The sequence below is a fragment of the Lepidochelys kempii genome, chromosome 5 (genome assembly GCF_965140265.1).
Source record: "Lepidochelys kempii isolate rLepKem1 chromosome 5, rLepKem1.hap2, whole genome shotgun sequence".
Classification (NCBI taxonomy): Eukaryota; Metazoa; Chordata; order Testudines; family Cheloniidae; genus Lepidochelys; species Lepidochelys kempii.
In genome coordinates, this window is record NC_133260.1 from 49,415,563 (window position 1) to 49,443,559 (window position 27,997).

At 41.8% G+C, this 27,997-nt stretch overlaps 1 protein-coding gene across 16 annotated transcripts in view; it reads right to left on the minus strand.

The window, feature by feature from the left end:
* The window catches only part of ARHGEF28 (Rho guanine nucleotide exchange factor 28), a 194,482-nt gene that overhangs the window by 93,585 nt on the left and 72,900 nt on the right, over window positions 1-27,997 (minus strand). For 8 of the 16 annotated variants that reach the window (XM_073344266.1, XM_073344263.1, XM_073344261.1 and 5 more), the window contains 4 exons: window positions 27,815-27,995; window positions 23,687-23,759; window positions 16,624-16,676; window positions 11,780-11,840 (listed from right to left, as the gene is read on the minus strand). In XM_073344266.1, the coding sequence (XP_073200367.1) occupies window positions 11,780-11,840; window positions 16,624-16,676; window positions 23,687-23,759; window positions 27,815-27,995 (368 nt within the window). Of the gene's footprint in view, window positions 1-11,779; window positions 11,841-16,458; window positions 16,602-16,623; window positions 16,677-23,686; window positions 23,760-24,234; window positions 24,296-25,252; window positions 25,316-27,814; window positions 27,996-27,997 lie in introns of those variants that run through there. The other 8 variants (XM_073344268.1, XM_073344273.1, XM_073344271.1 and 5 more) reach the window with 7 other exon arrangements.

Here is a 27,997-nt window from a genome sequence, read left to right on the forward strand (position 1 = left end):
TGCATTGATAAATCCCATAGATATACAGGAACATGGGAACTGCCATACCATTTCGCACCAGGGTTACTAGCCTGTCTAAAGAAAAGGAGTACTTGTGGCACCTTAGAGACTAACAAATTTGTTCGTCTCTAAGGTGCCACAAGTACTCCTTTTCTTTTTGCAGCTACAGACTAACACGGCTGATACTCTGAAACCTATCCTATCTAGGGTACTATCTAGGGTACCATCCTGTCTCCAACAGTGGCCACTACCAGTTCCCTCAGAAACAGGGACAAGAAACCACAAAATTATACGTATGTGTTCTTTAGTCCACAGAAGAAATTTTTTCCCCTAACCACAGGCAGTTAGTGGTTGGTTTTTGCCCAGAAGCAAGAGGATTCACTCCTTATACACAATTATCCAGTCTCGTGTAACTGTGGATGTTCTCATTACCCATACAAATATCTAATCCTAATTTGTATTCTAAATTCTTGACCTCAATGATACCCAGTGGCAGAGAGTTTAATGGGTGAAATGCAGATTAATGGGCACCGGGGGAAGTATTTCCTTTCATCAGTTTTAAATCTGTTTCCTTTCAATTTCACCAAACGTCCCTTTGTTCTTTCTATGATAAAGGGTAAATAATGAGAGGGCTTGATTTCCCTTCTTTTTGCCATTCATTATTTTGCATACTTCTATAATGTGTCATTGTTCATCTCCTCTCTAAATTAAACACTCCTCACATTTTTAGTCTATACTATTATAAAAGGCCATACATTTATTTGTTTTCATCAGCCTCCTCTGAACTCCTTCTACTCTGCTGTGTTTCTTCTGAGAACGGGTGACTGGCACCAAACACAACTGTCAAAGTGAGGGCATACAATTGATGTATTTTAATGGCATTAAATAACTACATGCTTCATGCTCACATTTTGTTTATTTTCTGCACATTGAGTAGATGTTTCCACCAACCTGTTCACCGTGAAACCCAGGTCTTTGTCCTAAATCATTAGAGTTCATTTAGAACCCAGTAATATGTATCAGCAGTTCAAAGCATTCCTTCCAACGTGCTTTAATTACCTTGCATTTGCCAGCATTGATTTTCCTCTGCCATCCCAATGTCCATTCGCCTAGTTTTGTTAGGTCTTTTTGAAGTTCCTCAGAGTCTTCTCTAGTCTTGACTAAGATCAATAATTTTGTGTCAACTATAAATTTTGCTTCCTCATTGTTCCCCTCCTTCTCAGGATCATTTATAAAAATATGATAAGTACTAATTTCTTAAAGTTTCAAATTCTTACATCCAGTGCTTGCCAAGACACATCAACATGATACGAATGTTCTTTGCAGACATTACAGCCTATTGTCTATTGTTTGAATAGTCTCTAAACTTGCAGTAATAGGAGAAGGAAGCTCAGGAATGTAACCAGTTTTCTTAGCTTACATGGAGTATTGAAGTCACCAGTGGCATTTTCAGAAGCAGCTGTTTTATCTACCATGCAAATTCTCAACCTTCAGGGGACACCCTGATAAGGGAGCAGTAGAAAAGGAGGAAGATTCTCTCTCTTCTGGTTTACAGTCACCACAAGAAAACTTTTAAATGGACTGCATGGCTGAAGCCCATCTCCCTGACTGAGAGCTCAGCCAAGGAGAGAGAGAAATCCATTAAGTCAGAAATCACCTCCCCGCAAATGGTAAACGTGGCATGGAAGATGGAGTGGCCACTTCAACAGGGAATGACCCCACCAACACAGCTGAAGATGAGGCCCTCATCATAATCTCCAATTATGCATGGCAGGAGCTTCCCAAGCCACAGCTCTCTGCCCCACACTCTCCCACCCAAGATTGGCATATTGTTTCATTCTGCAAAAACAGAGATAGCTGCAATTCTCCTCATCTTCACCTTGTCCAGGAGGCAGTAGAGCCTGCAGTTACCAGCACCTATACTGCAGCCTCAGTGAGGAATTAGAGGTGAGAGGGCTGGATATGGCACAGCGAGTTATGGTGCACAAGTGGTGAGGCGCTCATCTACATATGCTCTTCAGAGAGCTCTGCAATCTTTAGGTGTGCATGGCTTTCCCCAACCTGACTCTTTGGTTTTGCACACTAGGCCAAATGCTCCTGATCAGCCACCATGCCTGGATAAAGCCCACAAATGATAATGTAAATAACTGCACATAAGCAAGTTATGTTTTAACAATAATTTCAAAATTCCACAAGTGTAATTTGACAAAATGCCATCAACCAGAGCCACTCACTAAAGCTACCTCTAATCTACTGCTACTCCCAGCTGCTTAGAACAAAGGCATTTATTATTCTCTATGCTGCAGGACAGGAGAATTACCACAGTAGAACTACCAGTTTTCCTCACAATTATTCATCACATTTTTACCACTTGCTCTGCTCCTGGCAATACCTGGGTTCTTCTGATGGACGTTTACATTAAAGCGGTTTTTGTTTTTACAGACCTACTAGAGAAACACCACAAAACCTGGCTTTTAAAAAAAAATACTCATGGTTTCAGCCTATGGATTTATAATTGAGTCCATCATCTGAGTAAGTTGGTGTGAATGTGGTCCCTTCTTCGTGCTGCTTTCCACTCTTTTTTCTCCTTATCATTGAGAACAGGTGTATTTAATATGCTGGGGAACAAAGAAGTCAATAAAATATATACCTGCATTGGTAGAAGTTTACCTACCATATGTATGAATTTGATACATAATTCAAAAGATAAAGTAAACATTACCGATTTATTAATAGATTTTAAGGCCAGAAGAGAGACCACTAGATCATCTAATCTAATCTAACCATTTGTATAACACATGCCATAAAACTCATGTATAACCAACTGCTGCCCTCTCTACCACAATACTTAATGTGCTATTCTTCTAAATAATGTCAAGATTTTTTTTAAAAAATTATGATGTATAATTGACTATTTCAATCTAGACCTCTCTCTTTTGGCTGATTTATCTCCTGTTTTGTCTAGAGGTGGGTGGATGTTGGATAACTGATCTGCTTGGGCACCAATGTGTACAGTTACTGCCCACAGGCAGCCTGTAAGCTGAACTTCATGATGGAGTATCCAGAAAGGTGAACTGGGTGTTTAACAGTTGCCGATGTTACCCAGAATATGACAGACTGGGACTGCACCAAGTACTATCTCATCAGCATTCAGAACCAGCACCTCTGTCACTGCATGACAGAAAAACAAGAACACCCACTTAAGGGCTGGTCTACACTACAAAGTGAGGTTGGCTTAACTGCATCACTCAGGGCTGTGAAAAATTTTATGCCCTGTGCAGCGTAGTTAAGCCAACCTAAGCTCCAGTGTAGACACTGCTAGGTCAACTGAAGAATGCTTCCATCAACCTAGCTACCACCTCTCAGAGAGGTGGATTTACTACAGCGACAGAAGACCACCTTTCATTACTGTAGTAAGTGTCCACACTAGAGTGCCCCAGCTGTGCCACTGTAGCATTTCTAGTGTAGACATAACCTAAGAGAAATAAAAGTGTAGTGAGAAGAAAAGCAATAAGGAACCTCCTGAGTTATGCTATGGGTGGTCTGATACAAACACACATACCCTCTTTTCAAAAACCAACATTTGTAAGGAGCTGTATTCAATAGTCTTGTTTCTCTCACAAAATTTAAGAGCAGTTTAACCTTAGCAAGGACTGAAATTAAGAACAATAGCTTTTCATAAGTGTATGGCAGTGCTCCAAAATTGTAGATGACTATCTATGTGATTAGGATGAAGAAAAGCAGTGCTGCAGTCAACTGACCACCACATACAATGAGGGGCAGATCCTGAGCTGGTGTGACTTGTCATAGTTCCAAAGAAATCATGATAAATCACACCAGCTCAGGATCTGCCCCTCCATTTACTGCAACAATTTTGGGAGCTCACAGCTCTTCTTGGCTCCAGAGCCTTTAGTTTGTAAGACAACTGTGACAGGAGCCTAGGGCTGACTCTGGTCTTTACTTTCTGGCCCTGTTCACCTCACATTGGTCAAGGCAACAACACATTAATACCACTCTCAGGTGACAGGATCCACTGACTCCTGTGGCTGCTGTTAAACAAATCCAACAAAATATATACACTGATATAATTTGCCCAAATACCCTTCTTGTTCAATGTCAATTCACATCAAATCCACAGTAGGATATACTTAGTTGGGGTTCATAGTAAAGCTATGGACAGAAACCTATTAGCTGTGTGTCCCTGATTCCGATGAAAAGGTCCCTTGATCTTGCAAAAGCTTGAGCCTTAAGGGCTACAGTCGATTATAAAAATGAAAACAAAACAAAGCAAAGCAAAAAAACCTCCTTCCAATACCTGCAGTGAAGGCCTATGCAAGGCCCAAAGTCTCCAACAACATTTAGAGCTTGCATAGCTTTGCATGAAAGCTAAATGGAGCTTTAATTGGATCTAGTCCTTACAGAAGTTTAGCTAATGGGCTTGCAATAGAAAGCAAGTCTATGCTTACATTGATAACCTGCAGCACTGGAAACAAGATTACTGCATAACAATTTCATTAGTATTTTTCGTGTTTTATCGGGAGATTTCAAGGGCAGGGATAATCAAACTGGGTGTCAAAGAGAAAGAAAGAAGAGGTATGTGTCCATATACGGAATGCAAAGATTCTAACTCTGTTCCATAACTATATTCCAGAAATAATGTTTAATACCTTGAAGGCTAATTTCACATTTTATGGATTCCAAGTTGTTTATTTACATTAGTGTGAAATGGAGACCAAGCAGGCAGAAGACAGGCAAAGAAGCTGATTTAAACATCAGAACAAAGGGATCCTCCTTTTTGAAGAATTATTTCATCAAGTGAATGGGGGGGAGGGGGAATTTAGACAGAGGAAGAAGACATGTTCTGGGAGGCCAGATAGCATAGGTTTGCAACTCATTCATTCTGGAAGGGGTTTCAAGTGCTTTGGAGGATAGGATTAAAATTCTAAATGATCTCGACAAACTGGAGAAATGGTCTGAAGCAAATAGGATGAATTTCAGTAAGGACAAATGCAAAGTACTCCATTTAGGAAGGAACAATCAGGTGTACACATACAAAATGGGAAATGACTGCTAAGGAAGGAATACTGCGGAAAGGGAACCAGTGGGTCAGAGCGGACCATAAGCTAAATCTGAGTCAAAGGTGTGACATTGTTGCAAAAAAAGCGAACATCATTCTGGGATGTATTAGGAGGAGTGTTGTAAGCAAGACACGAGAAGTAATTCTTCCGCTCTACTCTGCACTGATTAGGCCTCAACTGGAGTATTGTGTCCAGTTCTGGGTGCCGCATTTCAGGAAAGATGTGGATAAATTGGAGAAAGTCCACAGAAAAGCAACAAAAATGATTAAAGGTCTAGAAAACATGACCTGTGAGGGAATACTGAAAAAATTGGGTTTGTTTAGTCTGGAAAAGAGAAGACTGAGAGGGGACATGTGTGATGTTGTTGACATAAGCTGGGACTGTATAGATCATTGTTGCAACCAAAGTCCTGTAGTGGCATCAAATCTTATATAAAGGGGGTCAAATGAGGTGTCTAAGACAAGGTTATGGTTTGCTGATTATGATTATGCTGACTATATGTGTGTATCATTTTTGTAGTTAAAGTTATGAATATTGGCTCTATACTGTCTGTATTTCAAACTTATGCTATGCTTCTGGGTGACACCCCAGACAAGTTGGTGTCAGCACTGACTCACCTGCTTGATGGCCCATTAAGGACCATCAGCTATACAACTGACCCATTGAGAAAAGGCAGCTATGCCTTGTGACTCAGCAAAGTATGCAGAGACTTGCCCATGTGACTCCAAACTCCATTTTGCTGTAATTTTCCACAGTAAGAACAAAGAGGTGTACTTACACCTGGAAAAGACTATAAAAAGCTGATGCCTCATCTCCATCTTGTCTTCAATCCTGCTTCATACCTCTGGAGGAACTTTGCTACACTGAAGCTTTGAAGAAAGGACTGATGACCCATCCCAGCTGCGGATGTACTCCAGAGACTTGCTTTGAACCTGCAGTTTATTCCATCACTGCTACAAGCCTGAACCAAGAACTTTGCCATTACTGTATGTAATTGATTCCATTTAACCAATTCTTGCTCTCATCTATATCTTTTTCCTTTTATGAATAAACCTTTAGATTTTAGATCCTAAAGGACTGGCAACAGCGTGGTTTGTGGGTAAGATCTGATTTATATATTGACCTGGGTCTGGGGCTTGGTCCTTTGCGATTAAGAGAACCTTTTTTCTTTTACTGGGGTATTGGTTTTTATAACCATTTGTTCCCATAACAAATGGTGCTGATGGTGATACTGGGAAACTGGGGTGTCTAAGGGAATTGCTTGTGTGACTTGTGGTTAGTCAGTGGGGTAAAACCAAAGTCTTCTCTGTTTGGCTGGTTTGGTTTGCGTTGGTATGCACAAAAACCACAGCCTTGGGCTGTAACTGCCCTGCTTTGAGCAATTTGTCCTAAATTGGCACTCTCAGTTGGATCCTGCCAGAACCAGCATCGTTACAGTGTATGTAATGAACCTTTCATCCCTGACCCCAGCCTAGAGCCTGCACCCCCAGCCCTGACCCCCCCACACACCCAAAACCCCTCATCCCCAGCTCTGTTCGGTCACGGGCATCAACAGTTTTCTTCAACTGGGTCGCCAGAAAAAAAGTTTGAAAACCACTGGTCTAGATAATACTTAATCCTCCCGTGAGTGCAGGGGACTGGACTAGATGACTTCACAAAGTTCCTTCCAGTCCTATGATTCTTTTTCTCTATCTATATTTATATTCAGAGAGAGAGAGAGATTTACTTGCATAATAGCGTCTGAGACAAATTAAGAAAAGAGGGAGAAACTTTGAGAGCCAAGAACAAAAAAGCCTGCATATTTTAATGCTTAATATTATGCTTGGAGATTTTTCCATGAACTTTTAATTAAGCTGTGTTTATAGGCTCACATACTTAGGAAGATTTTTGTAATAAAAGAGAGCTTACTTCTCAGGTCTTCTTCAGCTCTCGTCTGTTAAGTAAACCCTGACATTTGATTGTTTATAGACATATAAGCATGCACACACTTTGTCTCTCTACTGAAATAAACTAGGATCACCTATCCATTGTTTAAAGAATGCTTTTGACAAGGTTCTGTGAGAAGCCACAGGCTAAAGCACTCTTCACTGGGCAGTAGCACTCTCCTTGAGGTTTTGCAAAGATTCCAGAAACAACTCTTAAAGAACATTGAGACCCCTACAAACAAGAGTGGTGCGTAATTTCCCCAAACATTAAAGTTCTGCTAGGGCAACAGAATCATGGGTTTCCTCAGTTATTATGTTGCTTTGCAATTTTCAGAATATGCCTCTTCCATAAAACTGGATAAAGACAGGCGTTTCTGAGACTCTTCAGATTGGAAAGGGACCTTCCTAAAGTGTCAACTCTGCATGAAGCAGAAGTGGGGGAAACTAGGAACGAACAGTGCCAATTAACAAAAAATAACACATTTGTCACAAAATTCTCAGTCATCTCAATAGACAATATTTAATAAAATTTTACATATTTTTAAAACATTACTTCCTATGGTCACAAACTCAAAAACAGGCATATTTGATTATAAAAGCCTTAGTTACAAATAGTTTGCCCATCTCTGACAGCACATATGTAATATCTTTTATATAAATAAATAAATAAATAAATAAATATTTTATCCAGACCAGTAGTAGTAGTAGTAATTACTTTATAGACCTAACACTAATTCTAAAGGCTAATATTATTTAAGCACAGGAGAACATCAAGAAAATAGATCAATTTCTTTCTAAAGAAAACATTTTAAATCTTACCAACTGCAGTAAGAAAAGCTAATTAAAACAAACAAAACAGCAACATTGAAACCATATTTTATACAGATTACATTGTAGTGGTTTATATAGAAGAAAAGATCATGATGTTCAGTTCCTTAAAACAATATATGGTTAAACTGGGATTTCTGCGAAAGCTGTAAAAATCAAAGGACAAGAATCCACTAAAAGTTTTGTGCTGCCCTGATCAGGCATAGATTTGCCAAAAATTTGGCTTCAGTATTTTTATCTTTCAAAGTGCAGAATGTGGACTGCAGAATTAATTTTAATTTATTTATGTTTTCATTTTCTTGCTGCCAGTAATGCAAACAGGGTAGACTAGAGACATACAAAACCCACTGCCAGGTCACTTGCACTATGACTATCTGAGCAAGACAAATATTTTGAAAAGTTGTAACTTCTTCCTCCCGCCATGTTTTTAATTGATATTTTGAGAAGAAAGTCCACACTTACGTTTGTTAAAAGGTTTAATATTTCTCTGGAAAAAGTAGAATATTTCTATTGAAAAAAGAATCTTTTACAGCTTTATAGATGGCCTTGTGGACATCATCCTTCTCAAACTAGTTATGCAAAACATGAAGAAATTATAAATGTTTAAAAATACATGCCCTGTTAATTCAGTTAAATGCCAAACAGTAAAAGCATTCAGCTGTCACCTCCCAGACTCCTTCCCAAAAACATAAGAGTTGTGGAACTGGAGAAATACAATGCACTATGAGGACACATGTTTTAACATTAAATTTAAAAACCACCCTTTCTGTTTGTTTTTGTTTGTGTTTTTTTTCCTTTTTCTGTATCTTTTACTCACTCTTCCTAATTCCCTGTTCGTTTTTCTCTCCCATCCTGTGCAGTTTTTCTCTCTCTCTCTTTCACTGAATAAAGAAAGATGTATTGGTAATGTTTTTGTTTTTAATTACACAGACCGGATCTCTATCAATTCCCAGGAGAGAGAGATGAAGAGACTGTTGGATATGGCTGTTCCCATAATCCAACTTTCAGCCTGACCTAATAGTTCCTTTCCTCCAGCACCTTGCACCTACCCCACCAATTCTCAAATACAGTAAACACTGCCTCCAAAAATATTTAGGACTCTTTAGTTAGATGTCTGCACAGTTCAAATGGCTTCCCATATGCTCATATGCTCCCAGAGATGCTCAGTGGGCATAAGGAGACTGCTACCCCCAACCTTCACTCTGTAGGGAGGGGGATCAGGGGACTAAGGGGAAAGCTTCTTTGCCTCTCTAATCCTGACACGGGCTGATGAGAGGCAGAAAGCCAACCTTCCCCCTGCTGGACAGAAGCAGAACAGCAAAAGCTTTCTGTAGGGTGCAAGGTAAAATCCCACAAGGCACCTATGTGGTCACAGCTCCCACCCCCAAAAAATGTATAGGAGGGACAAAGAGACCTAGCTCCCCTGAAGATTCTGGAGAAGGCATTGTGGACACCTCAAAATACCTTAAAGGCAAATACCTGTTGGGAGAAGGGTATTGCTAGAACTTGAGGGGTTTGGTGTAAGAGCAGGGTGCTGAAACAGGCAAGTAGAAAAGGACTTGGGAGTCCTTTCAGGAGCTGCCATTATTAGTATTAATTTTTGACAGAGTTTTTGGAAAGAGGGGCCATGTGGGAGGGGGAAATGGAGCAGAGAAGGGAGAAGCTAATATTCATCAGCTGGTTGATATTCAGAAACATGTAAATGACCAAACAGAACTACATAGTCTCACCATTAAATGTATTCTTTGCTTTGCTCATCCCTACCTCCTAGAGACACTTTACAACTTACTCTTTTCTATTCATTCTTCTCCCCTCACATCTCCCCTCAGTATCTCACTCTATTTTTCTTCTTCCCTTTTCTCTCTCCTTGTCCCCCACTGCGTGTCTCTCCTGCCAAAAACACAGCCATTAACATAACAATGCCAAAAAAACACAACAAAAACCAGTCTAAAGCAGTACAGGACAGTAAAATTGTTATTTGACAGTTATTGTGGTATGGTTCAAGTTAAAACATGCATAGATTTTTATTGTTAAATAAACCCATCAAACCACCTTAATTTAATATTCAAAATATTTTTTAAAATACAGTTCCCTCCTTTCCTGCATTATTTCTATGCTATATCTTACCCCTTGTTCAATTCTCCTAGCATGCAACCACAACACTTCATGGATTAACCTCATTAGATCTCACATACAATTCAGACTGGGGGTGGAGTCCAGGCCCTAGTGAAATAAATAGGAGATGACCACAGCTGGAGATGGGACATTGCAGGTGGCCAGATCGAGCATTCTCTCTCTCTCAGCTGTGTGTGGGGGAGCTCTGAGCTCGTGTAAAGCCCACAGAACTGGCTCCTCAGACAGCTGCCTCTAGGCTCAGTGTAGATCAGTGGTTCTCAACCTATTTACAATTATGGGCCACATATGCAGCTCTCTATGTGATATGTGGGCCGCATCCACACAATAAATATTCTACCTCTATAGCTCTGAGGATGTCACATGTGCCACAACTGTGTGCTGGTTGGGCTGCAAGTGGCCTGCAGACCACCGTTGAGAACCATTGGGTAGATGGTGTCTTGGTGGAGGGACAGAGTATATCAAGGGCGAAAAGGGGTGAGTCAGTTGCCAGGAAGAGCACAGATCTACCAATTACCTGCTGCTGTACAGTCCCTTAAAGACTATATGCAGCTGGTGTAACCAGAGCAGGAACGAGAACAGATGTGGCTTCAAAATTAGTGAGCCATAATTGCTCCCTGATGGCTCACGCCATCCTGTGCTAAAATCCAGTCCAATAACTGGTTTTGCTTAACAAAACATAATGTGATCATGTGGACACTATCATTTTACATACCTGTACAGTATTATTATTTATGCAGGGCACTTAGACTTATTCCAGAATATGAGTCTGGTCTATGAACAAAGGCACCCAAGTCACAAACACACAAACCAAACTATTATTTCACAAACTATTATTTTTCTCTTAATTCCCTTGTTAAACTTCTACATTCCTGGGACAGGGAGGCAATACATAGCTGCAACATGTGTGTGCTAAAGTTACTGAACTGACAGCATCTCTCACAATTGTGATTTGTAATACTGATGATTAGAGAATGGATTATTATAAGAGATCATTAGAAATATTGAGCCAGAATATTATCTCTGGCATGTGTAGATTTACACCATTGTAGAATCAGACCCATTCCCTCTACTGCCCTACATAAAAAAACAAGGCAGCTCTTATCTCTGTAGCAAGATCTGTTAAGTTTGCACACTGGTTGTTTGAGTATCGACAATCTGAGTTATCTGTTCTATTTATGCCACTGTACCTTATTGCAAATTAAAACAGCCTGGCTACTTCTGGCTGGAATCCCAGCTCTCATTGGCTGAGCTATCTGACTCTTTGCCCACTTCCTTCTTGTTCTGCTTTGTGTTATCTGATGTTTGCACTTTGTTATTGTAGCTTTTCCCAAACTTGGAAATTTTCCTCACTGTTTTGCTTGTATTTGATTGTGTTATTGGCTGCTGGGCTTACCTAGCTATATCCTTAATCTATCTACGGGAACTATAATGCATCCATCCCCATAGTATCTAGACATTTCTTTACATGCGTTTCATTTAATCTTCACTCATTTAAGTTAATTGTATCAATTCTTTTCAACATTTTTATTTCCACTTATGTTGCTGGAAGGTCCTAGAATATCACAGGTGGACACAAGGACCTAAATACAATAGAAGAGTCTGAAAAAGTTTTCCTTCCAAATAACACAAATTTGGCTGAGTGCGCCCTTTGGTTGCAGCCCTGTGGTGCTGCTCATTAAAGTTAGTTGTCCTGCTTCTTTTAGAGAAACTGTCTGACACCTGTCTGTCTGCTATGTATTTGGATCAATGATAGCTTTGTAGCATATAGATCAATCACTTTTTGAAGAGTGAAAACTGCTAAAAATTCCTTACCTATATCCAACAAGACCTGGTCTTCATTTTCACTTGACGGAACCAGAGGATCTCTGAAAGGCTAGAAAAAGGAAATTTGAGCTAGATTTTTAAGTTAAATGGTCAAGTTTGAACTTCATTACAAACAGTGCCTGGTGCTTCCTGAATTCTCTTTAAATCTTTTCAGCACCATTTGTTCATTTCATTTATTTCAATAGTAAGCAGAGTCAGAATGAGCTCTAACCTGACATCTGGTGGTAAGCTGTGGAAAAGGACTTCAGGGGCTGATCTTATTTGCATGGGCACTCTCGTTTGCATGGGCACTCCCAGTGATGAGCTGCCAAAATCTTAACAATGGGTTCCCTCCTCATCCCACGAGGGGGTCATTGCCTACCCCCGCCTCCCGGGACTCCTGCCCCATCCAACCCCCCCGCGTTCCTTGACACCCCATGCCCAGGACCCCTGCCCCATCCACCCCCCTCCCCAGTTCTGGGAGCCGGGCAGGAGGGTCTCGTGGGCCACCGTAATGGGTGCCCACCCCACCCCTAAGAGCCAGAGGCACCTGCCTTGGGGTGAGGTGCGGAGTCCCGGCGGCGCTTACCTGGGGCAGCACCCAGGAAGCATCTAGCAGGTCCCTCTGGCTCCTAGGGGCGGGGGAGCATAGCTGGCAGGGAGCAAGGGGAACAGCCACTCCCCCACCGATCACATCAAAAGTGGCGCCTTAGACGCCGACTCCCTGGGTGCTCCGGGGCTGGAGCACAATGGGGAAAATTTGGTGGGTGCAGAGCACCCACAGGCAGCTCCCCGCACCCAGCCCCAGCTCACCTCCACTCCGCCTCCTCCCCTGAACTCACCGCCCTGCTCTGCTTCTCCGTACGCCCCCCCGGCTTCCCGCGAATCAGCTGTTCGGAGGGAAGCCGGGGAGGGCAGAGAAGCAGGCCGCGGCTTCCCGCTCAGGCCGAGGGTGGCGGAGGTGAGCTGGGGCGGGGATTGGTTCCCCTGCACGCCCCACCGGGTTACCTGCTGTGGCGCAGGAGGCCCTCCTCGTGCCCCCCCCCACCCCAACTCACCTCCACCTCCCTGGGCCTGAGCGGGAAGCCGCCACTTGCTTCTCAGCCTGCCCCGGCTTCCTGCGCGAACAGTTGATTCGTGGGAAGCCGGGGGAGCGGGGGGCACGGAGAAGCAGAGCGGGCGGCACGTTCAGGGGAGGAGGTGGAGCGGAGGTGAGCTGGGGCCAGGGGTGGGGTGGGGAGCTGCCGGTGGGTGCTCTGCACCCACCAAATTTTCCCCTTGGGTGCTCCAGGGCTGGAGCACCTGTGGAGTCGGCACCTAAGGCGCCACTTTTGGCCGGTTAAATTTAGAAGCCCTTTTAGAACCAGTTGTCCCTCGCAGAACAACTGGTTCTAAAAGGGCTTCTAAATTTAACAACCGGTTCTAGCGAACTGGTGAGAACCGGCTCCAGCTCACCACTGGGAACACCCACCCTGCCTACCATGATGGACTCCTTGCCCAAATGGTCACATTGGCTGCTGTGGGATCCCCAGTCTCTCTGTTACTGGGGCAGGAGTAATAAAGGGTTGTTATCCTGGTTATGTGAATCAAGGACAGTAGAACTGTACTTGGCATTTTATGATGGAGAGACTCGCCCTCAACTAAGTAGCAATCGCTAGGCAAGGGACATGGGCTCCAAAGCCCAGTGAATTGAGAGAGGCTGGGGACAGGTATGTGTACCTAGTAGTGTGGGCCCCTTCTGAGGGCCCTAAACACTACGTTGACTCCTCCTCTCTCCCCATGGTGTAATAACAGAGCTAATTTTGGCTCCGTTAGGAGTCTTGTTACATGCTGCAGAGCTGAAATCACTGACACCTAGCTCTAAGCATCAGACCTACTTTGGGCTAGTGTGCACCAGCACTGAGGCTCCCCCTACTACCAGCTAAAAATCACTGAGAGCTGAAATCACTAAAGAGCTAAGTTGCTGAGAGCTGTGTTAAGTGGGGGGGGCCTGAAGACAAGTTGGTGAGCAGACAGCTAGAGCAGAGTGGATAACCAGGCGGTGGTGGAGAGGAGCAGACAGCGAACAGAGTGGAGCAGATAGCTGGGCAGCTGGTGGAGAGGCGCGGATGATGGTGAAGACTATAGCAGAACCCCATGGAGAGGCGTGGCACTCAGCCATCGACCTGAGAAGTGGAGCATGGAAGATGCCCCCTGCACCTCCCTCCACTTCCACCCAGGCTGGGAGGTAAACTCTGCAGATGAACTTCTGAACTCGGGGGCTGCACTGACCAAGGACAGAAACTGGGCGGGAGGGGGCTGACTACTGGGTTGCTGGACTTAAGACCCTGAGGGGAAAAGGATACTGCCAAACTTACTTGGGGGTGGGTCTTTTGCTCATGGTTGGTGTTATGAATCCTGTTTGTGGTGCTTCCCCAACATAATACCACATTGTTTCCCTCCTTCATTAAAAGGCTTTTGCTACACTCAGACTATGTGCTTGCGAGAGGGGAAGTATTGCCTCTTGGAGGCGCCCAGCGGGGGTGGTATGTAATTGTCCCAGGTCACTGGGTGGGGGCTCGAGCCGGTTTGCATTGTGTTATTGGAATGGATCCCCTAGATACTGAACCCGGCCCTTGTTGCTGCCAACTCTGATGGGCAGAAGGGTTACACAATAAATACAGAAAATAAAGAACTGCCTACCCCAGGCTTTGTGAACCCTTAATGCCATTATGAGCTGGGTAAAACCTTGTTATGGGTTGAGTTACAATCTTGTTCTAAAACTGGTGTGTGAAAATGCCCTTTATTTAAGATAGCTGTAAGAGACAGTTAAGGGGACACACCTAAAACAAGGCCTAATAGAATCTGCTCAAAAATGGGCAGGGGGCTTCACTGGGTATCATGACCAGGTGCATGCATGCAAGCCAAGTCAGAACACCCAGAAACTGAGAAGAGACAGAAGAGCGAGTGAGGCAGAGGCAAAAAGCAAGAAAGCCAAGCAGTGGCCTGTGACCCTAGAAAAAGCAAGAGACAGAACTTTTGGGTCTAAGGAGCTTGGGGCTGTAAAATAAGACATTACACTCCCTTTGTTCTTGCTTCCCCCTGCATTCAGAAAAGCAGGACTTTGTCCATCCCTTGGAAATAAACAAAACTGCATCAAAGAAAATACCAAACTCCACCAACTGGAACATCCCTTGAACTTTGACTAGCAAGCTGAGGTGGAAAGAGGCAACGACACGTTAAAAATAAAATTGCCTAAAAGATAAAACTAGCAGCCTCTCCTCCAGACAAAAAATAACCAATGAGAGATAAAAATCAAACCCAGACAATACCCCACCTCCCTGCAAGCACTAGCCTTCATGGTGACCCTCCCTCCACAAGAGCTCAGGCTTTATTGTGCCTTGAAGGTTCAACAATTACAGACTGTTCTGGAGCAGAGTGGGATATAAGTTTAAAACGAGAGGGCTCCAGCTCAAAGGTCTCTAATGACCAAAGCTGTGAACTTATCATACAGGGAGAGGCAGTCTCAGGCCATTTACAGCTTTACAGGTCAGAACTAATGCCTCTAACTCCGTCCAGAAATCAACAGGCGGCCAATGCAGATGGGGGATAACTAGTGTCACATGCTCCCAGCAACATAGGTGGGTTGCTGCATTCTGCCTCAACTTCAGTTTCCAGGTTGATTTAACATGTAGCCTTATGTAGCTGCAGTAATCAAATCTGAAGGTGACAAAGGCATGGATTATGGTAGAATGGTCTGTGTCCACAAGAAATGGTCAGTCTCCTGGACAGACGTAGAAAAAAGAAAATGAACAAGGCCACCACTGCTACACAGAATCATCACAGGACTGGAAGGGACCTCGAGAGGTTATCTAGTCCAGTCTTCTGCACTCAAGGAAGGACTAGGTGTTATAATCATCTATACCCAGGTGTAGCTCCAACACCACCCCCAGATTGCAAACTCTATTGACAAACAACAGGCACAGGCCTTAACAAAAGGGGAAGATATTATTCTACCCATATCTTCCAGTTGCTTCTCAACCTACAAATATCACTTCAACCTTGTACATTCTGAGCCTCAGCCAGCTAGCTCTCGTCCACACCCAAATCTCAATTGTGTAAACTAGAAAACGTAAAATTGAGACCAAGGATTTCTCACAACCGGAGACATACATATAAAGCATGATTTAAAACAGACATCAAATAGAGCTGACTAATCAAAATTGGATTATATGCAAGCATCACAGCTTCTCTTTCTCCTATCAAGTGTAAAATATCTTATTTTACTTTAGATCCACATAAAAGTAATCCCAAGCAGGAGCAGTATTTTTTATGCCAGAATTTCTCACTGTCAGTCTCTAACAGGCTCTGTGTATGATCCTGCAAATATTGCTAACGAGAGTTTCCCCATGTTATCTCCCAGGCTCAAGATTATCCTAAAACATCACCTCACCTTCCTGGACCTCCTCTGCCCTCCTCAGCTCCACTCCCCATGAACAATGGAACTCTCTATCTCAAGGAGGAAGCTGGTGCACATAGGAGATGGGGCTTCACCTCAGCTGGTCCCAAGGCTGTAGAACACACTCCCGTAGAAATGACCACAATCATCATGACTTTCCAGTCCACACGTAAGCCTCATTTCTTCGACCTGGCTTTCCAGCCCACCAACACATAACAGATTCATTGAAGTAAATAATAAACATACATACCCATAACTTTTCCCTGGGGCAGGAACGGAAAGGAAATGTCACTTGGCAGGCATTAGTCACCTTATTTATTTTTTTAACTGTGGAAGATACTCAGATACCACAACGTAAGGTGCAGTAGGAGAACTTAGACAGAGGCTAGTTATTCATACAAGGATAAAGCTGTACCTTCACATCTTCACTTCCAGGTGCTGGTTCATCAGATGCCAAGTTCATGAGATCTGTAAAAGTGAGATTTCTTATCAACTTCTAGTGATCAACAATGGAAGTTTACTCTTTTTTCAACTAGGAAGGGAAAAAAATAATGAAGCAAGCAACACAGAACAATGTACTTTTGTAGCATGCACATCCCCCCAGCCTAGCATACCAGTGGGCAGAATACTAGATGGTTGTACAACAAGCTGTTATGTTATTATGGACCAATTGTAAACAGGCTCTTGAGCTTAAAGGAACAGACAGCGAAAATATATGTTGATTCATAGACGAGGCTGGTGATGGGCAAAGCGGTCCACACAATAGCACAAATCAGAAGTTGTGCCTTAAACTATGGGAGATCCCAACAGCTGTGCATTGTCCTAAAGACATGTCATGCATTTTAAAAATTAGTCCTGGCATTTTCAAGAAAATGTGATAAAAAACTTCATTTCTGTCGCTCTCTTTTCTATGGTTTCTGCTCAAGACAATTGGAAAGGACACATTGAACACAAAGACATGTTCAAACTCTGCAGGATATGCCCAAGCACAGACATTTGTGAAACAGCAAACAGAGCAGGAGTAATCTGCATGTAAGGAAGCACAACAAGCATCTGCAGGGCTTCCTAGAACTGTTAGCTACTGTCACGTTTGTTGGTTAAAATAAAATAAACACTCCCATTTTCACAATCTTTCCTGATATTTAGTTTTATTTCTTGTATATTGAGGCTTGTAACTCAAGATTCAGGTCTGCCCTCAGATATAGACTCAGATGATATTTTAATAGACTTTAAGGTCAGAAGGGAGAATCATGATCCCCTAGTCTGACCTCCTACACATTACAAGCCACAAAACTTCACTCACTCACTCCTTTAATAGACCCCCTAACCTCTGGCTGAGTCACTGAAATCCTCAAATCCACCATTTACACTAGTTTAAACCTGCAAGTGATCCATGCCACATGCCGCAGAGGAAAGCGAAAAAGCCCCGGGGTCTCTGCCCATCTGATCCAGGGGAAAAATTCCTTCCTGACCCCATATATGGTGATTAGTTAGACCCTAAGCACATGGGCAAGGCTCTCCAGCCAGACACAAATATGCAGCTGCATTTTCAGTTTACCTTTGTAAAATCAGCTACTGCACATGAATTTAACCATAACTTAATATTTAAAAATCATGTATATCTTAGTATTTGGGGGGAATATCATTCATAGTCCTTTGATGCTTGCTATACCTTTTCTCATCCTGAACTCTGTGCAGAGCCCAGGGAGAGGTTACAAACCAATAACATTGTACCAATCCATCCCCTCACAGGAACAACTGCCTGGTATCTAAGTCCAGCTGCAGACTCCAGCAATAATAATATGGTCTAATCCTTCAATCCTTATTCAAATTAAACTATCTGGGAATGAAATCCTGGCCCCACTGAAGTCAATAGGAGTTTTGCCATTCTGTACAAGTAAAGGCTACACAGGATTGATTAATTTCTTAATGAATCATTTAATCGTTATCTTCTGTTGCAACTCAGATGTGTGCCTCGCCCTGCTCCCCGACCCCATCTAGAGGGTTCCTACTGAAATGCAGCAGGAATGTGAGAAGATGTGACAGTCCTTGTCTTGCAGAGAGATCACTGTCTTCCATGCTGGGCAGGACCCACTTGGTACACAGTGCACAAGCTCCAGACAACCTGCAGATGGCGCAGAGGTACAAGTTACAAGCACCACAACAGCAGCAGCGATTTCTACTGACTACTGTAGTAACTATTAGCACTACGAGTGAGAAAATGCTCTAAACATTAGTACATTTCTACTCTGCTTCCTGCCTCTGCCTCAGGCTTCTCATGTGACCTTGGGCAAGTCACTTTACCACTCCGTCTCTCAAATGAGGACAATAATATCTTCCTGCCACAGATGTAAACTCTCTCATGTTTAGGAGATGCTCTGGATAAGGGCCAAATATAAATAGCTGGGCAGAACACTGGTACTGTTTCCTGCAATTGTTGCATCGAATCTCATGAGTGCCAAAGTCTAAAGACAAGATTCCCAAAAGGTGTTTTTGGAGCAGGCAACAATTCTATAAAACAACGAATCCATCCCAATAAAACAGGTGCCACAATAACGTAATATTTACCCACAGTATGGAAACAGATCATCCCAGACACCACTATGTAGTAACCATGAATAAAGAATGATGTAACTCTGGGTAGGTCTTCACTGCAGCTGGGAACAATTCTTCCAGCTCAGATACACAGACATGTGCTAGCAGGGCTCAAGCTAGTGTGCTAAAAATAGTTGTGTGGACATTCCAGCTGGGGCGGAAGCTCGGGCTTGCAAGCCTACCCGACCCCCTAGGCTTCAGAGCCCAAGCCGGAACATACACATTGCTAGTTTTAATGCGCTAGCTCAAACTCTGCTAATGCTAGCTCAAGCTCCATTAGCTTGCTCCCAGCTGCAGTAGAGACATACCCTAATTTTAAAAAGCAAGATGGAGAAAAAGAGCTGAACTTTAGAAAGACAATGCCCAGGGAATGCTCCCCTAAATTCCTCTAGAAATTTTTTCTAATACTACTGGGGTTCAGTTGACTTTACTGTAATTCATTCTTACAGTACTTGGGGAAACACTGTTTACTATACAGTAAGTGATTTAATATGTAGACATACATTGGCTATGGCTCAAAATAATAATATTCTGCACAATTATTACTTGCCACAAACCTTCAAAATTAGAAAACCACAAGATTTTTTTATAACATAGGAATGGCTGAAATAATCAAAGTAAAATATATTTGTACTTGATTTTGCATTCTTACTAGAGAATGTGTCATTCTGTGTATTTTAATTTAATTAAGTTGCTATGGGAGATCCACTGTTAAGCTAGCAATATCACCTTACGTTGACCCACTGCGTTGCCCATCCTGAAATGCAATCAAACTGCTGTATTGCTATAGCAACCTTCAGTAGACAATAGCTCAGAGCTTCTGATAGCATTATGCTTTAAAGGTCTGTTGATCTTGACTTTAGGCCCACCCAGGAGTGAATACGTATTACTTATTGGAACAATAGATGCTTTAAACTCTAACGGGCATCCCTTTATGAAGTTACTGCAAAGAATTTTTTGCTCTAAGCTTAGCACCTCAATTAACAAAAGTATTTAGTAGAATGTTGTAGAAAGAGTTTTATGGACCATTTGTTACATGATTTCTGTTTGTAGCAGCAAAAAAAATTAATTTTGTTTCCAACAAAAATTTTGTTTTGTCTCTTTAGCTCTTGTTAGCAGAAGGTAGAACATGGACCAAAGTTATCAATTATATTAGTGATTTTCAGGTATCTGGGTTCAATGACTGTATGAAAAGCAACAAATACACAAATAGCTAGAGCTACACATATTCCTTTTTGCCAGCTGATAAAAATATGAACATCTGTGACAGTACAAAACTATATAAAGATACAGAAACACTGATTCATTATTATTATACATTTCTACAGTGGTAGCACCCAAAGGTCCCATTGTCAGGATTCTGTCCCCATTGTGCTGGGCACTGTACAAAGTCAAAAGTCACTGCAAAAGTCAAATGATAACCATGTATTTACTCAAGTCATAGGGCTAGTCTACACTACATTATATCTCTAGCAGTATAGCTATGCCTGCAAAGCTCCTTAGTGGACAGGCAGCTTATACTGGCAAAAGGAATTATTTTGCCACTATAGTTAAACCATCTCCCCGAACAACATAAGCTATACCAGTTAAAGGACTCTTTTGCCAGTATAAGCTGTGTCTATATGATTTTTCCACACTCCTAACCAACACAGCTATGCTGGCAAAACTTTGTAGTGAAGAACTGGCACTAATGAAGAGTGATAGAACTCTCTTTGCCATTAAATTGTGATGAGCATAAAGTACTCAGCCTGCTAAGGTGATGAGTAATTCCTGCAATGGCTGAGTGCCAGGAGCTGAAGGCACTCAGCACCACACAAAATTGCTCAGCATCAGCTTGCAGGTTTGAACCCAAAATGAGAGGGTATAGTCAGAAATTAAATGATTCCTGAAGTGCAAAATCAGTATTTATTGATATTTGCTATTTGCATGCATCAAGTCAGACTGCTTGGACATGCACTAAGAAAAACTACCAGGCATGACATGCATTGCCCAAGCTGCTGCTATGAATTCACCTGCTGTTAGTGACACACAGCAGAAGGTACAAGATCACATTGACCAGGAGCACTCTGAGAAATCTGCACCCAAGATAATAAAGTTTTTGATAGCAAAGTTTCCAATTCCTTGTATTATAAATGGTTGCTTATATTTACAAAAGTAGATTTTAGACTGTTAGTGTCAACGCTGATTATTGCTGATGGTGACTTTAGATCTGCCTTTATCATGTTAATTGCCTGTAGGTTGCTGGAGAAGTTGGGCACAAATTTCCAGCAAGAGCTTAATGATGACAATCACATGTAAGGAACTCTTAACTATGTAAACTGGAGCTAGTGTCTATTAAGGAGGTCACTTCCTCAGTCTATTAACTCACCCAGAATAATTAGCTAATACCTTTGGAATCCAATTCTTATTTACATCATCATGCAGTGCCTGGCCCTGTAACGTTTATGCAACTGCTTAACTTTATGTCGGCTTCAGTGGGACTTCTTACAGTGTATGAAGTTAAGAGCATGTGCATGTCTTACAGGATTAGGGCCTTATCCTGTAGAATTAGCCACTGCATACTAGCCATTTCTTACAGATAGACACTAATGTACATGCAACAATGAGACCTTGAATCTGGGATAGCCATCAACTAAATGCCAGACCAGAGTATTATAGACTTTTTAGTGATTTTTTTTTATAACTCTTCTGTGCTTCTTGTTACAAGGTCTGTAAATCTCAGTATGATCTATCTGGTAAAGAAAAATAATTATGATAATGAAATAATATCCTACAACCCTTATACCGGCAAACTTGCAATTGAAATCAATATGGGAGACTCATTTAAAACCATTTGAATTTTGAACAAGGTCAGCTCCCAGACTACTGCACTGGGCAGCACAGCATGGGGAGGAGGTGACCAGCCCTCTGTGGAGAAAGAAGTGGTTCAGGACTATTTAGAAAAGCTAGATGAGCACAAGTCCATCGGGCCGGATGTGCTGCATCCGAGAGTGCTAAAGGAGTTGGCAGATGTGATTGCAGAGCCATTGGCCATTATCTCTGAAAACTCATGGCGATCGGGGGAGGTCCTGGACGACTGGAAAAGGGCTAATGTAGTGCCCATCTTTAAAAAAGGGAAGGAGGAGGATCCGGGGAACTACAGGCCAGTCAGCCTCACCTCAGACCCTGGAAAAATCATGGAACAGGTCCTCAAGGAATCAATTCTGAAGCACTTTGAAGAGAGGAAAGTGACCAGGAACAGTCACCATGGATTCACCAAGGACAAGTCATGCCTGATTAATCTAATTGCCTTCTATGACGAGATAACTGGCTCTGTGGATGAGGGGAAAGCAGTGGATGTGTTATTCCTTGACTTTAGCAAAGCTTTTGACACTGTCTCCCACAGTATTCTTGCCAGCAAGTTAAAGAAGTATGGGCTGGATGATTGGACTATAAGGTGAATAGAAAGCTAGCTAGATTGTCAGGCTCAACGGGTAGTGATCAATGGCTCCATGTCTAGTTGGCAGCCGGTATCAAGCGGAGCGCCCCAACTGTCGGTCCTGGGGCCGATTTTGTTCAATATCTTCATTAATAATCTGGAGGATGGCATGGATTGCACCCTCAGCAAGTTTGCAGATGACACTAAACTGGGAGGAGAGGTAGATACACTCGAGGGTAGGGATAGGATACAGAGGGACCTAGACAAATTTGAGGATTGGGCCAAAAGAAATCTGATGAGGTTCAACAAGGACAAGGACAAGTGCAAAGTCCTGCATTTAGGATGGACGAATCCAACGCACCGCTACAGACTAGGGACCGAATGGCTAGGCAGCAGTTCTGCAGAAAAGAACCTAGGGGTCACAGTGGATGAGAAGCTGGATATGAGTTAACAGTGTGCCCTTGTTGCCAAGAAGGCTAACAGCATTTGGGGCTGTATAAGTAGGGGCATTGCCAGAAGATCGAGGGACATGATCATTCAAAATTGGAAAGCATCCAGCGGAGGGCAACAAAAATTATTAGGGGACTGGAACACATGACTTATGAGAAGAGGCTGAGGGAACTGGGATTGTTTAGTCTGCAGAAGAGAAGAATGAGGGGGGATTTGATAGCTGCTTTCAACTACCTGAAAGGGGGTTCCAAAGAGGATGGAGCTAGACTGTTCTCAGTGATAGCAGATGACAGAATGAGGAGTAATGGTCTCAAGTTGCAGTGGGGGAGGTTTAGGTTGGATATTAGGAAAAACTTTTTCACTAGGAGGGTTGTGAAGCACTGGAATGCTTTACCTAGGGAGGTGGTGGAATCTCCTTCATTTGAGGTTTTTAAGGTCAGGCTTGACAAAGCCCTGGCTGGGATGATTTAATTGGGGATTGGTCCTGATTTGAGCAGGGGGTTGGACTAGATGACCTCCTGAGGTCCCTTCCAACCCTGATATTCTATGATTCTATACCACAGTAAAGAGTTCAGGACTGGCCACTAAAATTGTTCATAAAATGCTTAATTCACTCTTCTTTAATTCACTCCTATCTTTATTAATCAGATCTTTTTGACTTCACTGGAACTTCTTGCAAGTTGACCTGTTTTTATTTCAGCTGAATACTGCCCTCTTCTGGAATTTTAATGAGGTTGTAATTTAGCTGTTGTAATTTTTTAACAATTATTAGAAATTCTTGTGAACATTTTTAGGTTCACACTGGTAAATTAATTATTTCAAAAGTCTGTAGAATGCATGATTTCATACCTCCCTTATAATGAAATGCCTTATGTATTTTACCATTATCTATTGCACAGCTCTCTGATATCATGTATACAAAGCGATCTTCCTAAATAAATATATGGCACAAGGACACATGCTACCTTACCTAGGACTTTAGAAAGCTATTACAACCAAAGATGAAAAGCTGTACCTTCTGCAGAATCTGTTGAATTGCAGGGCATTTGTGGTCCTTCCACTGTCCCAGCTTGTTTTGAATTAAGACTCTAAAAAACACCAAATTCAAACAACAACTTTCTTGGATGCCCAAACATAGTAATAAACCCATACATGTATGCACTCACACACACAAACCAAAGGAAGTCAAATAGATACATTTAAGTTAATATTAAAAATTTCTACATACATTTTGGGGAGAGAAATTTATAAAATATTTTAAACTAAAAATATTTGGGGAAAATTTACTTTGTGTTTGTAATATATAGGTTGTGTAACATATCAGATTTAAGATTTGTATTTTATGTAGCATACCCTTTCTCCTCCCTCTCTCTGGAAAAAAAAGAATAGTGTTTGCATTAATATAACACTTCATATGTTCAAAGTTCTGTACTAATTAACCCCCATAACTGTCCTGTAAGGTATAAGAATTTTACAGCTGAAGAAACTAAGATGGAAAGGTGAAATGACTTCCCTAAGGCTATACAATGAATGAGTAGGTGAGCCAGAATTAGAACTCAGCACCTCCTTGACTCCTAGTTCTGTGCTCATTCCTTCGTACCATGGAAATCCATATAAAGATGGTATTGAATTGAACTCTGTGTGTCACGTAGTCAGTTTGAATTTGTATCCTGTGATGCTAAACAATTAAATAAAGGATTAACAAATATACAAAGTTACCTGTTTCCAAGTATTTTCCAAGCTATAAGAGCATTAGACAGTAAATCACATGCATACTGCACTGCCATCTTTATAGTCTCTGGATCCCAGAAAGATCAAGGAGCCAAAATAGCCCTCACATAATTTAGAGCAAGCAGCCTAAGGACTACTCAATTTTACATCAGCTGCAGGAGTCTCAGAGGGACTACCCCACCAGATGAGGCTGAGCTGGACTGCTGTGCACTCTGGCCCAGATTTTAAATAGCATTTAGGTAATGCTGCACTCAGCATTGGCAATGCCTAACTGATATAGGAGCCCAGATCTCATTTTCAAAAGTGAGATAGGCACTTAGGAGACTAAATACCATTAACTGTCAACCCAAGTCTGAGTTTTTCCTATTCCTGCAGCTAAGGAACAGAAACAGCAACTCAGCTTAGCTCCTCCTTGATGCACCGCTTGATTTTTCTGATACTAGGCAACAAAAGGGCTTCCCTATGCAGAACCTTTAGAAACAATGATCTAATGCATCATCTGTCCCCTCTCCGTTTTACTGTTTAAATTTGGTCACTAGAAACAGGATTTGTTCTCTCCACTGATGTTCCATAGAGTCCTCTTTCCTCACACTGGTTGCATTTACTAATGTATCAACAGCTGATACACCCAAACATAGCATCCGCACAGTCAGACATTTTTTAAAGGGAGTAGGGCTACTCAGCCTGCAGGACATCCATTGTCCCTCATGATGAAAACTTAACCATGTCCTGGACTCCCTAACAGAGCTTCCTTTTGAGCCCCACCACTCAGGCTTCCCCTACATTTGGTGTAGACTTCCCCTACTCCCTACATTTGCTGTCAAAATGGAATTGTTTATAATGTAATCACATCATCTCAAAATTGGGAGCAGTATCAATACTGTCATTTCCATAGGGATAAGATGGTTCTGAGGACGGGTCCATTGTTCATTCCAAAACTTTACTCCGTTCTCCACCATCTCAGGAAACCTCTCTTCCATTACGCTGCCCAACATCAGTCCATTCACTAAATGGAGACAGAATGGCATGAACTAGTTCTAGCAATTGAGGTAAAGTAAGCCTCAAAGCTATCAGCAGCCATTTTATGCACAGGAAAACATACAAAACCAAAGGACGTTTGGCACCACAATGGATTAAAGCCCATTCTGCTCTGCCAGTGTCTGCTTCCTGGGTCATAGTTATACACTTTGTCTGTGGAGCAATGTATAAAGCATCCATGTGCTCATTTATCCATACATTCTCAAGACACTATATGTTAAATATGCAATCTTCAGCCTGTGGTAGAAGTGTTGAATGCTGTAAATTCTACATCTATTTCAATATAAGTAGCTACATTGAAATGTTCACTGCTCTTCCCCGCACCCGTTAGCTTTCAAAGATGTCAAAATCCCATTATGAGGACTGGTGGTCCTCCTGATTGTGACAAAGAAAGAAAAATGTGTATTTACTCTGTACTTTCCTTAGCTTAAGTTAGCTAGATCAGACAAGCTGACCCACCCACTTGGGGTGACAACTTCTCAAATGGAGTTAATGCCAATTTGATTTCCTAGGCTCCGTATAATATTTAAATAAAAAGATCATGTGCTTTGGTACAGTGGCTTGTTTCTCTACCTAGGTTTCAGTAAGCCCACCATTAAAAATCTTGCATCACTGAAAGGATGATCTCTAGTGGTTTTTCCCAATGAGGAGGAGCTAAGCTACAGAACAGATCTGCATCTGTCTCTTCAGGAAGAGGGAAAACCCATGTGGATGACTGGCAGAATGTTTTACTGATCAGAACAATAATTGTTTTGCCACCTTTAATCTAAGAATTTTGCCATGGACACTTTCAATATGGCACATTGATTACCATTTTCTCCCTTTTTTCCCTCCCAAGTGCTGCAAAAAACACAGGGTTTAATGAGTGCAAGGGGTATAAACAATATTACAATATTTGTCATGATTTTGTTTTTGCCTTAGGAAATCAGGGCACCTGTGTGAAAGTTGTTGGACGCAAGTTAGAGCTATGAATCTGGGACCAGTTTTTATATTGGAAAGCCTAGAAATCTAGGGAATGACTAAATAGGAATGCCTGTGTTATAAATCAAACGCACAAAACTGGTGTGCAAACGTCAAAGCATATCATGTAGCACACTGTTAGTTTAAAAACCTATAACCGTTTTGATAAATGCTTAAAAATAATTAAACAGAAAAACAAAACACGGAAAAGAAAAGCAAAAACAGAAGGGAAATTTAATAGCAAGAAAGGGAAAAACAATAAATAATAATAATTTTATGTAACCTTTTAATCCAATAATTTGATACAGACAGACAAAGGCCCAAATTTAGGAAAGCAGTTAAGAACATGTCTAACTTTAAACACATGAATATTCCCATTGAAGTCAATTACACTACTCACCATGCTTAAAGTTACGCATGTGCTTACGTACCTCACTGAATCAAGACTAAAGTGACCAATATATCATACAACAAATACAATATAAATGTAAGCTCTTTGGAGCAGGAACTATCTTTCCTCTCTGTGTTTGTACAATGTCTATTTTTATGAGGAGAGGCTGAGGGAACTGGGATTGTTTAGTCTGCGGAAGAGAAGAATGAGGGGGGATTTGATAGCTGCTTTCAACTACCTGAAAGGGGGTTCCAAAGAGGATGGAGCTAGACTATTCTCAGTGGTGGCAGATGACAGAATGAGGAGTAATGGTCTCAAGTTGCAGTGGGGGAGGTTTAGGTTGGATATTAGGAAAAACTTTTTCACTAGGAGGGTTGTGAAGCACTGGAATGCGTTACCTAGGGAGGTGATGGAATCTCCTTCATTTGAGGTTTTTAAGGTCAGGCTTGACAAAGCCCTGGCTGGGATGATTTAGTTGGGGATTGGCCTGCTTTGAGCAGGCGGTTGGACTAGTTGACCTCCTGAGGTCCCTTCCAATCCTGATATTCTATGATTCTATGATTGATTCCAGCATACAATAGGGTTCTGGTCCATGACTGGGGCTGCTTGCTGCTATAATTAGTAACAACAACTTAAAAAAAAAATACCTCCCACTACAAAACATGAAAACAAATGGAAAAGGCAAGATTAAAAACCAGAGAGAAAGGGTTTTACAAGAAAAGTATTTACCATAGGGCCATTCTAAAAACATCTCTGGAAATACAAGAGCTTTATCAAGTACTCCTTTAACATTTTTTCTACACTTCAGTTTCATGCGTGAAAACAACCACTTTGGCACAAATGAAAAGGTAATGACAATAATTCTTTGTCTACAAGACCAACACACTTACCATCCCTAGAACCTGAACAGTTTAAACTAAGAAAGAGTGCTACCCAAGAAAAACATATTGAGTATGAATAGCAAATGGTGCAAATTGTCAAAAAATATATATGCTTTTTGCATTCTGCTAATTTGGCACCTACCTTGTAAAGAAAGGTTCTATCCCAGAAGTATTTCCTGAAGAGCTTAATGTCAGACTCCAACAAACCTTCTGCCGTGTGATTAAATGTCAGTGTCAGAGTTCCTGATGAATGAACAAACTGTAGGAAAGCACACTCACTGATCTCAGCTCTAGAAATGTCAAACGAATGACTGCCCTGAAAACT